We start from the raw sequence: 17,678 nt of genomic DNA, 5'->3' as shown, positions 1-17,678 counted from the left end.
GTTCTAAAACCAATTAGTTGTTTGGTCTGTAAATGTAATGTGATGTCAGAAAAAAATTAATAAAAAAACAAACAAACAAAAAAAAAACACTCAATGTTATCAATGAATTGTTGCAGCCCAACTCTATATCCACTTTGAAAAGTAATACTTCTAATTCGTTGGCTCTGCACATCTTCATAGACTCTGTGGGGGAAAAGAGCAAAAAAAAAAAAACTCGGGGGAAATAAGAAAGATTGAGTGACCTTTTTGGAAAAGGTTCTACTTCATGGCACTGACAGATGTGCCCATGTGTTGTCCAGCTGTGGCTTGATGCACTAAGCCTGGCACACATACACACATACATGCATGCACAAAATTACACTGGCACACACACTGGATAATCCCAAGATAAAGTGTAGAATTTTTCAGGGGTTGACCTTCAGTCTCTATGAAACTTAGTGAAGCTCTTTCACTGTTGAGACACTCCAAAATTACTTAAATTGGAACAACGTTCACTCTGATTTATTAGGTGTTCATACCAATACTTACCTCCCTGAGAAAATAAGCAAATATCATCAGCAAAGTGGATAACATTCAACAACACAGACACTTCTGTTGCTGAATAAAATCTTCTAATCGAATGAGTCGTTGATTAAGAAGCTAGAGACGCTCTAAAAACTAAAAGTGACCAAATAATTACCCAAAAAGTGTGATAGTTTGAAGGGTTAATGTAAGTTCAAAGGATGTCTTCCTTTGTGTAATAATAAATGTGTATATTCAATAGAGATAAGAGGTAAAGTATGTTCATAGAAAGGTTCTAGTTTTACAAATTGGCTTTTTATTTAAATGTAACTTTCTATCCATACTATTACATTCTGTACTTGGCTCTACTGTGATTTTTGTGATTTAGTGGCTGCTTAATCCATAATTTCTTGTTGCAATTCCTAATGTTAATTTTGCCAGGAAATTGACACAAACAGAATAGAACAGAACCAAAGTCATTGTGCTGGAAACACAGTCTGAGTCCGTACATGAGAACCTTACTTGAGAATACCATGGGTTCGGACACATTTTGCGCACGTAGCTAGAACTGTTGCAATGAACCCGTATCAGCTGGGATTGGTTCCAGCAGCCTTGTGACCCTCATGTGGAGGACAAAGCGGAGGATGATGAATGAATGGGTCAAGTACAAAGTCTGGAAAAGGTTAGCCTGGATGGGAGGACGTGACTGCTCTGGTTAGGTTCAAACACAAAAACCAGAATAACGGTCACATTTGAGTTGGGTTTAATTGGTATTCTCTTAAGATTGAGCAAGTTCAGACAGATTGGAAAATAAGTTAGAAAAAACCTGCATGTGAAACTAGTTATAACCAGTAAAGCAGGAGAACGTGTAAAGATGTAAACACAGAAATAACACTAGTAATAACGTGGTGAATTGAATGAAAATCAGAGTCTACACAGAATAGGCAGAACTGTGGGTCAGTCAAACTTTTTTCCCTGAGCCAAGTCAAAAATAGCCAATCTAGACTTCCCTGCCAGCGCACAACAAATGATTAGTCACCAAAAAAACAGTCAGGGTGCCATTTAATTATGGCGGCTAACTGTTGGTGGTATCCCACCTCCCGTGATTGCACACACACACACACAAATTAAAATAACAATTCATAAATACTCCAACTCAGAGGGAAGCCGTTCTGACTTTTTTTTAAGCTTTCCGAGTGAAGTGCTGGATTGTGCCCGTTGCTCGCTGAAGATATTTTTTGAAAGATAATTGCGAGTGTTCTTGAGCAGGAGACTTTAGAGGAGCCTGGTAAACAACTTGGCAATGTTGGAACACTGTATCACACTCACTTTAGCGCGAGCGGCAAACTGAAACAGGCCAAACTGCTACACGGCACTAATGCAGATTCGGGCGGCTGCATCTTTGTATTCAGCGGGGAGCAACATGAAAGATTGAAGTTTTTAATTGCTTTCCTTCACATCACGGAGCGATTATTGTTGTGTTTCTTTTACAAACGTGCCAGTGAGTGCGGGCTTGGCTCGACGACGCTGCCAGCAAGGGAGAGACGGAATGGGAAGTAAGTGATAACAGGAAGTGGAGAGTGTTTCAGGGAGACCTCTAGGGGCCCACTGGGACCCCGGCTGCACTAGTCTGGTCCTCCAAAACAACAACCTTTTATCTCCAATTATGAACCTGAGAGGATAAAAAAAAAGGGTTGGAATAGCAGCAAGCAACAAAATTACACATTTCCCCAGTGCCCCCTTAGAGTGAAGCTCAGTCATAACAGCAGGACTGAAAACAATAACACCATCTCCTACATGGTCTCCTGTCAGCTCACAGACCTTTCACTGTCTTGACCCACAAGAGGGAGGAGACTTGTTATGAGGAGCATGAGGAGGGGAGCTTACCTTAGCGAGCATGGCTAGGTGCTGGTTCTGCACGATGGCTGTTCTGTACGTGGCCAGGCCGCCCTCCTCTAAGCTGGGGAAAAGGTAGTAGAGGTGAACACTGTGGACAGAAGAAAGAGGAATCAGTGACTGGGGGTAAAACATGGCTGCCAGTGTTAGAAGAATAGAATAGCCTTTATTGTCATTGTAATGTGTACAACGAAAATTTTGCGAGTATCACAATAGGAAAATATGATAAATTCTATATTAGCGTAAGTGCACACTCATATTTGCCACATTATCCTTTCACCAGACACACATTTCCAACCAGTAAAATCATGTTTTTGTCACTTTGTAAACCAATCCCTCCCCTGCACCAAACTCCATAGAAAAAATCAGCAATTTTAAACCATGTCATACAGGAGTTGTTGATCAACTTCTACCGCCATCAGTAGGTTAATTTGTGCATATTTTGTGACTCCTGCGTTTGATAAACCTTTGTTGACATTTCCCTGTGTGACACAAACCTACCAAACAAGTGGCGGTAGACCAGTAGCTCCTGTGTCTTCCTTAAATCAGGAAGCTTAAAATCGCTGATTTTCTCAATGGACTTTGGTGTAGGGAGAATTCACAATTTAAGAAGGGGAAAAATCTGTACAATGGTGAGATACAGTGGAAAGCATATTCTTAAATGAGCATACACTTAAGCTGGTGTAGCACAGGGAGCGTACAGAGTCACCTGTATTTCACACTGCCCCACTTCAAAAAGAAACCCTGAAATACTGTACAACTTTCATTTCTTATCTGAAAATCTGGCCGTCAAAATAAGGACAATCATGTGTCTTTGTGCCACACCATCCATTTACCAATATTTTTAAGACCAATTTGTTAATTTCGAGGTGTTCCAGGTCCACATTTTGGAACCCAGAAATGGCCTCCGACGCTTCAGTGGTTCCACAGCTGGGTTCCGGGAGAGCAGGTTCCATTTTCATTACGGTCCAGCATCTCCCTAACAGCAGCATGTCATTTGATTTCATTTGAATTAAAAGAGGCCATTTAATTCAGTCATTCCTAATCAATGTGAGGAGAGGAAAGCAGGTGGCGTTTGTTTTTTCTCCTCCCCCCAAATTCACCAGAGGTTCTGTTTGTGAGTGAATTGTGATCTCAGTGTGAAAACAAAGCACTTGGAATTAATAAAAATCCACTTAGTGGAAAAATATTTATAGCGTATACCAATTTAGAGCTCATATCGATATTTTGATCTCTACCATTAAGTACTCACATTTGTGACCCTTTTCATCTGTGAAATAACTATCTTTTAATAATTAAATCTAAAAGTTCACAGTATTTTCAGCTTCTCAAACGTGAACATGTCCTCACGTCTTTGCTACGCGTGCCACACAAATCGTTAAAACTGAATCATTTTGGGTTTGTGGACAGAGTGAGACGTTGGAGAACATTGCTATTGCGATGTTTGGGGAAACAGATCCAACATTTTTCAACATTTTCTGGAATTAATAAGTACTTTAATAATCAAGGCAGATGAATCGCTAATGGGAATAATCCTTAGTTGAAGCACTACACATAAACATAAATTACTCTTTACTTTAAACTACGAATACTGCAAGTGGAATCATTTTTTATTTTTTTATCTTTTGTCGACTCCTATAAAAAAAAGAAAAGAAAAAGGAAATCATCCTGTGACTGCTCCTCATGTTGACCACCAACTCCTGTCCGTCTCTTTTTTGGGGTATACCAATTTAGCATGTTGATATTTAGATTTTTACCATTAGTACTCAATATGTCCTCACTCCTTTGCGCCGCGTGTCAAAGAAATCATTAAAACTGAATCATTTTGGGTTTGTGGACAGAGTGAGACACTGGAGAACATTGTTTAGGAAACACAGATCCAACATATTTCAATGTTTTCTGGACCTAATAATCATCAAGGCAGATGAATCTCTAATGGAAATAATCTCACTTTTTACTTTGGGCTACCAATACTACTGGAATCATTTCTTTTTTTATTTTATCTTTTCTCATTCTATAAATATAAAAAGAGAAAAGGAAAAGGGAATCATCCTGTGACCGCTCCTCATGTTGAACACTAACTCCCTGTGCGGGGAGCAGAGACACAGATTGCCTCTGAGGGTCGGTGTGCAGAGGCCCAGTGCGAGGCAGTCGGCTGGCTCCGCTGTACCCATTTAACTGGACAAGAGCCTGATAAATAATTCAAAAAGGGCCAGAGCGCAGGCCGAGCATGTCTCACCCCGACGCTAACAATCAAAGAGGGGAAGGGCAGGGAGGAAGAGAGGTGGAAAACACGAGACCCGGAGAAACAGGCTAACTGTCCTTTTCACAGCCATGCGCCCAGAGAACAGATGCGAGGCAGTGTCCTGTGTGTACCAGCGTGTCGCTCCCTATTAAGGTTTAATCCTGCTCGTGAATGCTCACTGTTGTGGAAGTGTTAGCATCGATGGGTACAAATTACATTTTGGGAGAAGTTATGCTTGTTCCCTTCTTTTCTTTTTTTTCTTCCCTTTCCCAACCTGTGTGAGAAGAATGTGTTCTAAAACAAACCTGCGCACAACACAAACAGAGTTTTCCAATCTGGGGGTGTTTCAAGAGACTTCAGGGGCCCCGAGGCAAAAAAGGGACCAGTGGAGTAGATGCTGAGCCAAAAACAGGCACGCTAAGGGTAATGGAGCTTGTTAAGAGCACTAGATTTTTCAGCTGCATCCGAATTTATAAAGCCGCACGTGACCCCCACTCAAAATGAGCCGAGTTATTAGCAAATCGCTACGAGCGCCGACTCATTTAAAGAGGTTTGCAGACACCTAATGAGGGCATCACAGACACTCGTGTGACTCCTCTTACCTCGGAAAGTTAAGAGTCAGAGGTGTGAATGTCGTCATGTCGCGAGTTAAGTGCATGCCGGTGTCGGCAGAGCTTCAGGAGTTGGATTAAGGTAGCCAGGTTTGCTAATTAGCGAGCTAAACTGACAGTACTTGCTGACAGAGTGCATGACTTATTGGGACACACACACAAAAAAAGAGAAGACAGAAGTGTTAAAAACAGTCAAAATTCTGGCTCTGAGCAGCTGCAACACAACTTCAGGAAAACTTCCTACTAGTAACTTGGAAATTAAGACTTTTTGATGTATCTTGGACTCTTGGGAATACATAAAACATGTTTTGGTAAACCATCCCTGAATTCGGACAGTGTAATTTTCCCCCTGGTTTGAGTGAGTTTGGTGCATCTGTAGGACACCTGACTTTGCAATAAAGGGTGCCTTCCCACATAATCATCCGCTCCGTTGTTCTGCACGGACGGACATTTGACATATTACATTAATGTTCATCTGCTCCTCCCTAAAGCCAGCACACCCAGGCGTCTTGGAGGAGAACCAACCGCGCCAGAGGACTTTTGCCGTTAAAGGGGACATATTATACCCTATTTCCCCCATTAAAATAGTTCCCTGGTGTCCTAATGAACATGTCAGTGACATGCCTTGGTCAAAATACCATAAGGATGAAGCATCATAGCAGTTCAATAACCCTGCTAAGCCCGCCCCTTTCAGAACGCTCGGTTTTCGTGCATGGTCCCTTTACATGCAAATGAGACACAGGCAAACACACACCCACTTCTTCCAGGGGGTTTCTGATTTGTCCTCTTTACAGCGCTTTACAGCTCTATTCGTCTCTCCCTCCCTCCACTAGTTCTCTGACAATATCAACATGGCAGCGTGCGCAGAAAACAGCGAGAGTGCCGTCACAGGAAGAGACGTTCTACATAAGGATCGAGCCGAACAGTGCCAAACTGTTAATCAGTTAAAAACACTTAGGAACAGCACCACTGATCGCCAGCGGCGTGCGGCAAGCTGCATTAGCTGGCGCTGTATGTTACTGTATCAGACCGGTGACCGCCAGCTGGCGATCAGTCGCATACAGCGGCCGTTTAGGCAGCTCGCCGCTGGCGATCAGCGGTGACGATCAGCTGATTTTCACAGAGAGTGCAGCACCGCTGCACAGAGAGTGCAGCACCGCTGATCGCATAAACTGCCGCTCGCCGCTGTATATGTGATTATATCAGACTGAGTCTGTGCTCCGGTCATGGAGGACGTACTGAACAAATATTTTTAATTAGGACGTGTCAGAATGGTCAGTTATGAGCTCTATGTGACCTTTTCTTAACAACGTGTGTGTGTTTGTACGTCGGTGAAATACGTCCCCTGACTAAATACGGCGACCGCTGGCCGCAGTCTAGTGCGAACACACGAACACAAGTTTGCTGACTTTATCCGGCACATCAGCTTCATATATCAAATCCTCTGTGGAAGTTTGTGTAAAACACTGTGCTCCACTGTGCAGCCACGAACAGCACACTTGTCCCTCCGCGTTGACATAATACCGCTCTTCCTCCCTCGCCTGCACTCTCGCAGGGACAAGGTGGAGCTAAGGTGGAGCTCTCGAAGTAAACTTACTGGTGGGCCGTAACATTCGCGGTGAAATGCGCATGCTGCCGTCATAAGCGCAGGGAATTCAACATCGAGTGTTTTATCGCCTATAGTTACACTAAGGGGAACCACGAAAACATGACGGAGTATTCTTTTTCCACACTTTGGCGACTGGTAGGGCCTCCAGAGTCCCAAATATAAGTATTAAAATGGTTAAAAAGTTGATTTTGCGTAATATGTCCCCTTTAAGTGTTGTCCATCTGCCAGGTCTGTGAGGCCCCCCAACTCTTCGCCCTCCGCAGGTAAGATACCTCATTTAGCTGGGCTAGCATCACTAGCCGTCTCGCTGCCGTTTTTCACCTGTGAGCCACAGATGTTGCCCCTCACCCTCAGCAGCTGCCAGTAGGCGGTTTCCCCGTGCTTTTCAGTGACGACGCTTGGCTAAATTTGCTAGTTTGCCTGTCGAGGAGGAGGAGATGGGACACTGCCAGACACGGCTCCTCACTCGCGGATGGTGCTGAGAACACCGAGGCTGTGGCTGTAAATACTACGTTTGATACCAGAGTTAGGTTGGTCCGTGTTAGAGTTTCTCACACTAGGTTCACACCAGGTTCGATTTAACCACGCTTAAACCAGGCGGAACGACCTTTTCAACCATCAAGTTAACTCCTGTGGCCTGTTCTAAACACACCTGTGTTGTGGGGGGCAAATTGGACCACGGTGGGTCATCAAAAAATTTCCAGTCGCAGTGTAATTTCTGTCTCATGCCAATCCTAAAAAATTAAAAGGGAGGTTCTCACGCCTCCTCTTTCCGGGCTGCAACGTTTACTTAGAAGGATGTACTGTACTTGGGGACAGCGCAATCTGTCACCTCGCGAGGTAATGTATGCGATTAACAATAGCTACGTGTAATTAGCAAGTGTGCTTAGGTTAGACAGCAGCGCTCCACTCCCTCCCTCCCACCTGGGAGTCAATAACACAGTCAGCATTCCAGACAGCAGTGCTCTGGACAGCTAATTGCAAGTTGTCATGGAGAATTTTATGGACTTTCAAATGGATGGGGAGGGGAAAGGGGGAAAAAATTACATCCCCAGATCCAATTACCAGTAAATCACTGTCTTGAATGAGTCCAAAACATGAAGAAGAGCGTGGTTGTGACAGAAGTGGATAGATGAAGACAATGAGAGGGGGAAAAGGAGTGCCAGGGCGAGAAGGGGGAATAGAGGGAAGTGTTGTCGTCAGCTTCAATTAGCAGCTGCGTCTATCAAAGGTTGCAGCAGGCGTTCTCACCTGGTGAGGAACTCGACAACAGCATCGCCCAGGAACTCCAGTCTCTCGTTGTGATTGATCCTGAGGACGATGAGGAGGAGAAAGGTGAGAGCATGTTGAAGGAGCAGCAAAGACAAACAGACACCGACGACTCGTCACTCATCAGTGCTCTGAGGAAAAAACAGCAGCTCACATTTTGATAATAAGCCGTCCCTGCCCTTAAAATTAGCTCATTCCATTTCCCCTGCGAGATATCCCTTCCTTTCACAGTTAAAGTTAATTTTCTTGTCAGCAGGCCTGCCGGGTATATTAATCACAAGAATCGTTCCATTGGATTGATCTTGTGGTGGGCGTTAGCACGGACAGATGTCGGCCGGCGGGCAGCCTACCTGGAGGGGGAGGGGTCATCCTGACCCAGACGCGACATGATGTTAATCAACGTGTTGATTCCTAAGAAGAAGGAAGGAGAAATTTAGGGTATGCTATAAACACAGATCATTATTATTATTAAGTTTAGACGGAGAAAGACGCACCTTTCTTCCTCATGTACATGTGGTGGACCTTCCTGTCGCCGTACTTGGGCTGGCGGATGCCGCAGTTGGAGAGGGAGTTGCGAGCGTGATCAGGGTTCATGCCGAAGTTGAGGTGGTGACTGGGATGAGTCATGGCGAGCTGGAGAGGGAGGAAATTAAGGTGAGTCAACGGGGGGGAGGCAACTCATCGATTTTCAAGTTGAGGGCCATTTTCAGGGAACCAGGGGAACCTTTCTAGGGAGTCGGGAACTGAACCTGTGTTTAAATCTGAGAAAATAACAGTTGAAATATCCTTGAGTACTTGCATTTGTCTGCTGTATTTCCCCAACACCTAGCAGATAAATGATTGTAGATCATGCAAAGTAGGCTCTATGGTCCTCCGCCTGCATCTGGACAACTGAGAGGGTCTTAATGTGGACAGGACAATGATTGATTGTTTAGAAGAAGTTCTCCATCACACAAGCTTGGGCTCCTCTGAGAGTCGGAACACCTCGTTGGCTACTGTGATTCATCTTGTTCCATGTTTGACGGGAAATCGGGCACAAGCTTTAGCTTCAAAAACAGATTTTTTTTGTGCACTCACACTAGGTTTTTTTTTTTGCTTAGAAAGACTAGTTGCAGGGGGCGCTGTTCTCACATGTATTTTGGTTGTCATTTGAGTAGGTTTTAAGGATTGGGCATTTGTTGCAGCGAGTGAAAGACATGCAGGGTTCACAGCTTGTTGAGCTAATGGGGGCAGCAGGTTTTTTCTTTTTTAAATCAAGGGAATAAAACTCTTTTGGATATATTTTCCTTAATTGTCACCTACTTAACTTTTTCCAGATTTAATCCAGATTCTTAAAGTTGCTTCCCGTTTTTTCCCCTATGACCTGAGTCATATCACATCATTTTCTGTCTCCAGTACAAGCCTGTGGGGGCAGTGTTGTTTGGGGTCGCTTCAGTCGGTCCGGTCTAGGTTCAGCAATGTTAGGTGCCCGAAAATGAGGTCAGCTGACTACCTACGTTGTTTTAGTGCTAAGTATAAGCACTGAAACAACAACCAGGATTCATTGGGTTCAACTTGTGGTATATTTCACACAGAGGGACTGGTCACCACTGAGTCCTGACCTTCAACCTACCGATAATGTTATTGATTATTGATTGAAGAGGACTGAACACAGTGGTCCAACTCCAACTTTTTGTATTGTCCTAATTGTCCAACTCTTAGACTATTTGTACAGTTGTTTACAGTAGAGCTGAAACAATTAATCGATTATTAATTGATTACTAAATTAATCAACAACTATTTGATAATCGATTAATTGGTTCATTTTCATGATTAAAACAAGATTCCCGATTGTTTAAGCTTCTTAAATGTGAGTATGTTCTTCATTTCTTTGCTCTGGATAACAAATAAATCATTAAAAGTTAATCATTTTGGTTTGGGGACAAAACAAGACATTTGAGAAGATCATCTTTTCCAGGTTTGACGAACACCGATCAACATTTTCTGACATTTTATGGACCAAACAATTAATCGACAGAAAAAAAATTGACAGATTAATCAACTGTAGGATCATGTACTTGCAGCTGCGTAGTATAAAGCCAATAGGAGGCGCTCTGTCTTTCTAATCTGCTCTGTGAATGATCAATTACTTGAACCACGTTTAAGCCTGGAAACAAGAGTCTGGATCACTTGATTTGCATGATGAAGAAAAGCTTTTATGGAATTAATTATGAATAATGACAGTCACATATAGCCTATGTCACCTTTAATGACAGGAGTTATTTATTTTAAAGGCAGGTAAAAGGAAAGAGACGGTGCTGAAAAGTTCCGTAATAAAACTAAAGCATTTTAGTATTGACGTGTCCTTCATTAGTGGTAACAGAGAGTGCATGGAGCAACAGGAGACTGCATTTAGACATCAAGAATGTGGTCAAATCCCTGTGAAAACCCACCGCGGTGCCTCATGAATCCCCACTTCCTCTTCTGGCTAATGACTAATTACAAAGAGAAACAGCGGTCAGAGCAAATAAGCCTGAGAGATCCTGGACCAGCAATCGCTTGAAGGGAAACAAAGAAGGAGCGAGAGAGGGAGTGTTTTTATCCCCGTTGTCTCTTTGTTGTGGTGAAATGTTGTTTGTAGGGAAAATTAATTACTCAAACCTGCCCAAAGTGGGAATTTGAAGGTAAAAGGACCCTGAAGCTAAACATGAGTCAACATTCAGCTCATGTTAGAAATCTGCTGGGTCTGCAGTCAAAACTCACCGAGGGAAGAGGGAAGAGATATGACTCAGTGGGATGTCGAGCCTTTATCAATCTTATATTACGAGAATGTTAATCTCAGGATGTAAAAAAAATAAAAAATAAAAAAGAGAAGTCTGTCGAACTCCCCCCCCCTTGGGCTTGCTTTTCAAAATGCTTGTCTCCTTTCAGCCAACTTCAAATCAATTTCAAGCTCCAATGAGATATATATGTAAAACGCTAACGGAGAGGTTTCAATATTTAGAGTTGCTCAAGAGGCCTTCAGCTTTGTAGCCTTGGAACACGGGGATGACAAATTCAACATCAGCTTTATTTTATTTTTTTGCCCCTGTGCTTTCTTTACTTTGAGCGATGAACAGAGCGATTCATTTGACGCGACACTCGCAGAAGCCCCCGTGATTCTCAGCGCCGTGTTGACAGTTGGATGAAAATACAAAATAAAAATAAAACAAACACAACCACGTCTCCAGCTTCCAAATCGTGCGATGTCAGACACAAGTCGATGTCTGACGAAGTGCCCGAGTTTGGTGAAGCTGGGGAAAAAAACAGGAGACTGAGTATCACGCACCGTCGCTCCTTCACAGTTAAAGACAACAAACATCCAAGCACGACAGCGGCTTTTCAGAGCCGCGATCTGCGGAGAGGATCGACGACTGCGGCTGCGTCTGTCGAGGTAAAAACTGTGTGAAATACGGCCAGGGATTTGGATTCAGTGATCACGCAGACGGCGCTCGATTTCCTTTTGGCTGAACGGGAACAAATGTCATCGCTCAGTGGGGGAGAAAACAACGCTATACAGTCACGACTGTGTGCTAGGGGTGGGTCAAAAATATAAATTCATCATGCATTATGATAAGCAATACGCCGGGGCAAATATCGATGTAATACGCTATCTCATGTCTCCTCACGGTGGCGCTGCTCAAATGTTTGAGAGGAAACTTGGGCGGAAGTTACCTGACTGAAGATGAGGGGAGTTTACAGCGGGATAATGGTGGAGAAAGCCACGTTAAGAGATGCTCCATCCACTGATCTGATAGGGAGGCAATGTGGCGGTGATTTGTGTCTTCCGGGGGGAGGGATGGGTAGCGGTGTTAGGGTATTTAATGTTTGTGTTTATTCTCTGGGTTGTTGATGTTCAAATCAATAAAAAGTTGATTACAAAAAAAAAAGAGATGCTCCATTCACGTTCAATACATGGACTTCATACACTTTGAATAAACAGAGAAAGTGTGCACTTTTAACTCATAATAAATTGATTATCACAGAATTGTTCTATCAGGATATTATTGGTATTGTGGACCGTGCATCGTGTATCTTGTCGTATCGTGAGGTACTGCATCATTTAACCACATCTCAAGCATATACCTGTATTTGGCTGATGTTAAACATCCAAGAAAAAGTTAAAAGTTAAGTTAAAATAAAACAATTTAATAAAATCTAGTCTGTACACCAGTATTTTTTTTCCCTTTATACAGGTGTAAAACCAACTTATAAAAAAGGAATACAAAAACAAAGGATGGGGAGTTACATACCATGCAATTTGTCCATGTCTCTGTTTTCTTCTACTCAATCAACTATCTTTCCTGTGGTCTTTGTTGCTGTTCTTGTCTTTAATATTGTCCATTTTATCCATCATTCTTCAAACTAAGCTTCCTGTAGTCTTAAGTAGGGAATCCTCCTTCCCCCTTTTTAATCGCAATAGCTTTTTTGTTTGCTTCAGATAAGCTACAGAGATACAGAACTGGACAGGACATAGGGATTTTTTTTATCAAAATCCAAGCAGCTCAAGTCAGAAACTGACATGGAACCGAGTAAAGCGGTTAACCAAGCAAGCAGGGTTTAAAGAAAACCAGCAAACCAAACAAAAAAAAGGGGCCTTTTCCATAAATCAAGAAATGGACGCGTTCAAAATTTTTCCTGCTGCAGTTGAGGGGAAAAAAAATCAATTCTTATTGATGTCCTAGCTTTGGTTGATGACTTACAACCTCATTGTCAATGAAAAGGCAGAGGTGGAGGAACATGAATGTGCTGTGTATTTACTGTACGCTTCAAAGAGAAGATGGTTACAAAAAGACTGACATTACAGGAAAGAACATGTTTTCTATTGATGGACAGTCCAGATTTAAGACACCGTGGTTTGAAACTACCCGGACATGGAGGTGAAAGCCAACCGCAGGTGAAGCAGGAACCTGTGTTGGAACAAAAACCCTCCTCTGCAATAATTGAAAAGTAAGGGGAAAAAAAGGCTATAGGGAGATGCACAAATGAGCCCAAAAAGGCGATTCAATTCTAAATTGGATTTTATTTATTTTGTTCTACGCTTTAATTTGGAGAACGACGAGACATTTCCCTGCATGAATTTCAGTAACAGGGAAGATTGTGGTGATCTGAAAAGAGTATTTTCCTCACCTACTCGTGTTTTTTTCACCTCTAAAGTGGGAAATAGGCTGAATACAAGCGCTCGCCATTTTTTAAACCAAAAAATTCAGTTACTTGTACCTTAAAAAATCTATTAGAGTTCAAAATATACAGCCTTGAAGTGCAGCAGATAAGCCTGGTCCAGCAGAGGGCTCCAGAATTCAGATTTCCAACTTGGAGAAACCTCACAAAGTTACGTTTACCCTGCCTCTTTTACGGTCAAAAGTGAAAATAATTAGCTCTACCACTACTACTACTACTACTAAGAAACAACAATGTTGAGAATCAAGAGCAGGGATTTCTGTTTTGAGACCAACAACGAGGTTACTGGACATGGATGTAGCAATTTAATGAAAACAGCATTTTATTCTTATGCTACATTCCCATCATGGTACAGTCCAGTTTAGTTAAGAGTGGTAAAGCCCTGAGGTCAGGCTTGTGTTTTAGACTGAGAACAGTACCTTTAGTTGGTAGACAGGCGTGGGCTGAGCCCGTTGGCCACGTAGCGCAACTTTGCCAAAAAACGACAAAGTCAAATCATGGCATATGAGCCATTTCAGTCTAAGTATCTAGTAAACTTGCTTTTATACATAGTTCGGTTTACTTATTGCAACTGCTCCACTTATTATTACCATTTTATAGACGCTTTTTAACAGCTTCCCTGATTCTTGTGCGACGTTATCGCCTCCATGCTGTGGCCTGAAAAAGTTCTAAATCCGCCAGTAAATTATCTACACAGCGACAGATAAACGAATTCAGAGCACACGGAGCTTGTTTCAAAGTACAATCCATTATAATGCAATCAAAGAGTGGTGCCATGTCCCGTGTTTGAAGTAAATAGACTGCCACTGGAAAACATTCAACTCATTAAATGTGATCATCCCATCAGAGTTGGGAGGCAAATGGAAAGTGATGGCGGATCTGAAATGAGTCCTGACTTCGGTGGAGGCTGTTTGAACAGGCACCATTTCGCTGCTGCTGCTGCTGCCTCCATTCTGTCCAAACCTATCTGAGCAGAGAGAGGTTGTGTGTGTGTGTACTGTGGGACATTAGCTGCTGATGTCTGTGTGTGTGCAGTAGATGAGGATGGTGCCATAAGTCCAGAGATGATGGCTCCCACTCCCGACTTTGGCCATTTCAGTGCCAGTGGTGTTGAACTGCTGACAGCTTTGTCCACACACACTCATACACACACACATGCAGAGCAGTGCAAGGCTTTGAAACTTATTTGAACTGTTCAGAGTTTGTGGAGTGTGTTTGTAAGAAGTATAGACACATAGTCAGTACAGCCTTATGTGTATGCGCCCCCTGCTGGGCCCCCCAGTAGCTCGATCGTCCAGATTTGAGTCACTTAACAAGAAAAATCCAAAAAATCAGCATAACATAAATATATCATGTACATGACTTTATCCCACCATTAGAAAGCCCATTTTAAGTGTAAACTTAAGTTGTATACCACTCATTCTCAGTGGTGGGCTGACAGTATCAAAAAAGTATTTTTTTATTATTATTATTGTTATTTATTTTTAATAATCAAATTAATATGTGTCTGAACATGTCTGAATTCAATTACTTTTTCAGTATGTTATGATTATATTTCCAGAAAGAATATGGTTATTTTTTGTGAAGCTGAGCTGGATTTTCCTGGATGTCATTAAACGCATCATAGCTCCGTGGACCTGCTCTAGTAGTATTGCTAGCCTTTCATTGAAGCTGCCATTTCCTATTTGGTTATAACTTTGACTGACGTGTGTCGTCAGCCAATCAAAATTTGATGCATAGTGACAGAACGCCCCAGGCCCAGTGATGTGTCTGGTGCTAGCCCCCGCTGTTGTCATCAACGACGTTTGAACCTTTGGCGGGTTTTGAAGTAAGCTATGGCCACTGCATTAACACCACCGATCCATCGTGTTTCTGATCTCCTTCGTGTGCACTTTTCACGGCGATCGGAAGGAAAATTATTTCAAGAGGAAGACCTACACCGAAGAGGTACATAATTTCCGGTAGTTCGAGTGTTAATGATACATTTATAAATTTTTTTAGAAGTGGTGAGGACAAAACTGTTGATCATAAATAGTGCCGGGGACGTGCTCCCCGCGTATCTGACGCCTATGCTTATGTGGAAGCTTGTTTTTGTGTCATATGGTGGCTTGTGAAATAGCGGTTGCTGAGTGACATAACGGAAGATGTGGTGGTAATGATGCAGTAGCCTATAGATGCGCAGTGGTGTGCGTGTGCGCTATGGTTGTTGCAGATCAACTGTCTTGTGAATATAGTGCATAATAGTGTGTTTTGTATGTGGTTGTGTTTTTTTTTTTTTTTTACTTAAGGCCCTGACTGAAACCCCACTGTACGCTACTGCCCATTCTCCCCACACCAAAGTCCATAGAGAAAGTTGACGATTTTACATCTCCACACACGGGAGTTGTTGATCCACTGCCACCTCCATCACTAAGTCCAAATAAGTTAATATGGGATTTCGGCAATAGAAATCCTTCACAATGATTTACCTAAGTGGTACAAACTAACCAAACAAGCAGCGCCTGGGTGCAGGTAAGCTTAAAAACGGTGATTTTCTCTATGGAGTTTGGCGCGGGCAAGTGAAAGGTTTACAAACTTCAGTGTCTAATCAGAAAATGCTGACTAATGGTAAGATAACGCAGCAGACAGGTCCTAAAAGTATAGCAGACTTCCGCCAATGTAGATTTTATTAGTTGAGACTTTTGTGAATAGGCTAAAATCAGTATTTCCTTGTTACACCAAACCATGAACACCTCAGTGTACAGTTTTGTGAGGTACAAAGATGACAGGCGGCGCGCGCGCACACACGCGCACACACACACACACACACACACACACACACACACACACACACACACACACACACACACACACACACACACACACACACACACACACAGTGGATGCTTGTGTGAGCTGTCATGATCAAACTGACTCTGTAATACTTTGTTTGTTTGTGTGTCACTTTTTTGTAAGATGAAGGGAATCAGAGAAGAGGAGGGAGGGAGGGAGGGGGAGCGGTGAGAAATCCATTAACTTGTCCTCAAAAGAATGAGACGTCAAACTCAAAGTGTGCGTCTCCTCAGTGACAGGGGCCGTGGCTCGCCGGCCGCTGGCGTCTCACGGATCAGCGTTTCCTTTTCAGCGCTCATAATGACAGGTCATCATTATACAGAAGACCGAAAAGGCCAATCAATGATCAAAACGTGCAGAGCCCCACACGCGGACACACACAAAGGGCCTTGAGCCAATCTTAATGCATCCTTTCCCTTTTTAACCATGTATGGGCTACAGCACATTGATTTCTAATATTTCACATTATGACAGCTCTTCAATATTGCTGGAGGCAGCCGCAGGGCTTTACTCTGAGAGCACACACGACTCTGGGCTGCAGACCTGACAGGGGAGAGCTGGCGTGACGGCGGAGGCTGTTGTTGTCCTGACTACTGTCACTGCAGCTCACAGCAGAGTCGGGCTGCTCACTGCGGAGATGTGACTCAGGCCGCTGTGTGGGTTACCTGAGCTGACTTCTGAGGCCCCGCTCCTGCCTGAACTATCCCTGCAGAGGTGGAATTGGAAACAATAATGAGGCAAATGCTGCCTCCCTGGATCTGAAGCCCCAGCACAAAATGCTACCTAACCAGCTGTGGAGTGGAACACAGCTGAAGGAAAAACACAGGGCTGTGTCTGCACATAACCATCCAGTGGGTTATCAACTGTGCCAGCTATTAAAAGGGAAAGTTCAGGTTTGTTTAAGTGTGGTTGTATGAGGTATGGACAATCTGAACTGATTTTAGCCACCAAACTAAAGATACATCAAACGTACAATACCGTAAGAATATGTTTGTTGATTTATCTCGTTGTAAAACAGCCTTTTCCAAATGGAAACTTTAATTTGTTTCTCTTTGTAAACTGCTTGCTTCCCACACCAAACCCCATAGAGAAAATCAGTGATTTCAAATCACAGCACACAGGAGTTGTTGATCCACTGCTGCCTCTCATCAGTGCGTTTAAATTTGTTATTTTGTGACTTCAGCGTTTGAAATCCTGTTGTTCAGATTTACCTCTTTGTGACACAAAGTGACCACACGAGGCAGCAGTGGACCAGCAGCTCAAGTGACAACGAGAGCAAAAAAAAACTTTATAGACTCGCTTTGAAAAGCTGTTTTCACACCTACATTTACGTTTAAGTCTGGACATATTCCTGAAATTCACTCAAGAACCTCTCTGGAACGAGTCCATGTGAGAAGACAGGTAAGGGATGATTCACAGTAGGGGATGAAAAAGGTGCTATTTGAAATTTCGACGAGTAATCCAGGGCACCACCAACTGTGTGAATGTTCTGGATGTTCTCCTGCAATTGCCAACT

The 17,678-nt window shown here is 43.0% G+C and overlaps 1 protein-coding gene across 1 annotated transcript in view; it reads right to left on the bottom strand.

Moving 5' to 3' along the window:
• drosha (drosha ribonuclease III) overlaps positions 1-17,678 on the bottom strand; it is a 121,395-nt gene that overhangs the window by 64,182 nt on the left and 39,535 nt on the right. The window contains exons 18-21 of the mRNA XM_058649343.1: positions 8,626-8,764; positions 8,482-8,542; positions 8,114-8,173; positions 2,389-2,488 (exon numbers count right to left, since the gene is read on the bottom strand). Of these exons, the coding sequence (XP_058505326.1) occupies positions 2,389-2,488; positions 8,114-8,173; positions 8,482-8,542; positions 8,626-8,764 (360 nt within the window). The remainder of the gene's footprint in view (positions 1-2,388; positions 2,489-8,113; positions 8,174-8,481; positions 8,543-8,625; positions 8,765-17,678) is intronic.

This window comes from Solea solea, chromosome 1 (assembly GCF_958295425.1).
Source record: "Solea solea chromosome 1, fSolSol10.1, whole genome shotgun sequence".
In the NCBI taxonomy this organism is placed as follows: domain Eukaryota; kingdom Metazoa; phylum Chordata; class Actinopteri; order Pleuronectiformes; family Soleidae; genus Solea; species Solea solea.
This window is presented reverse-complemented; position numbering and strand designations above follow the sequence as displayed.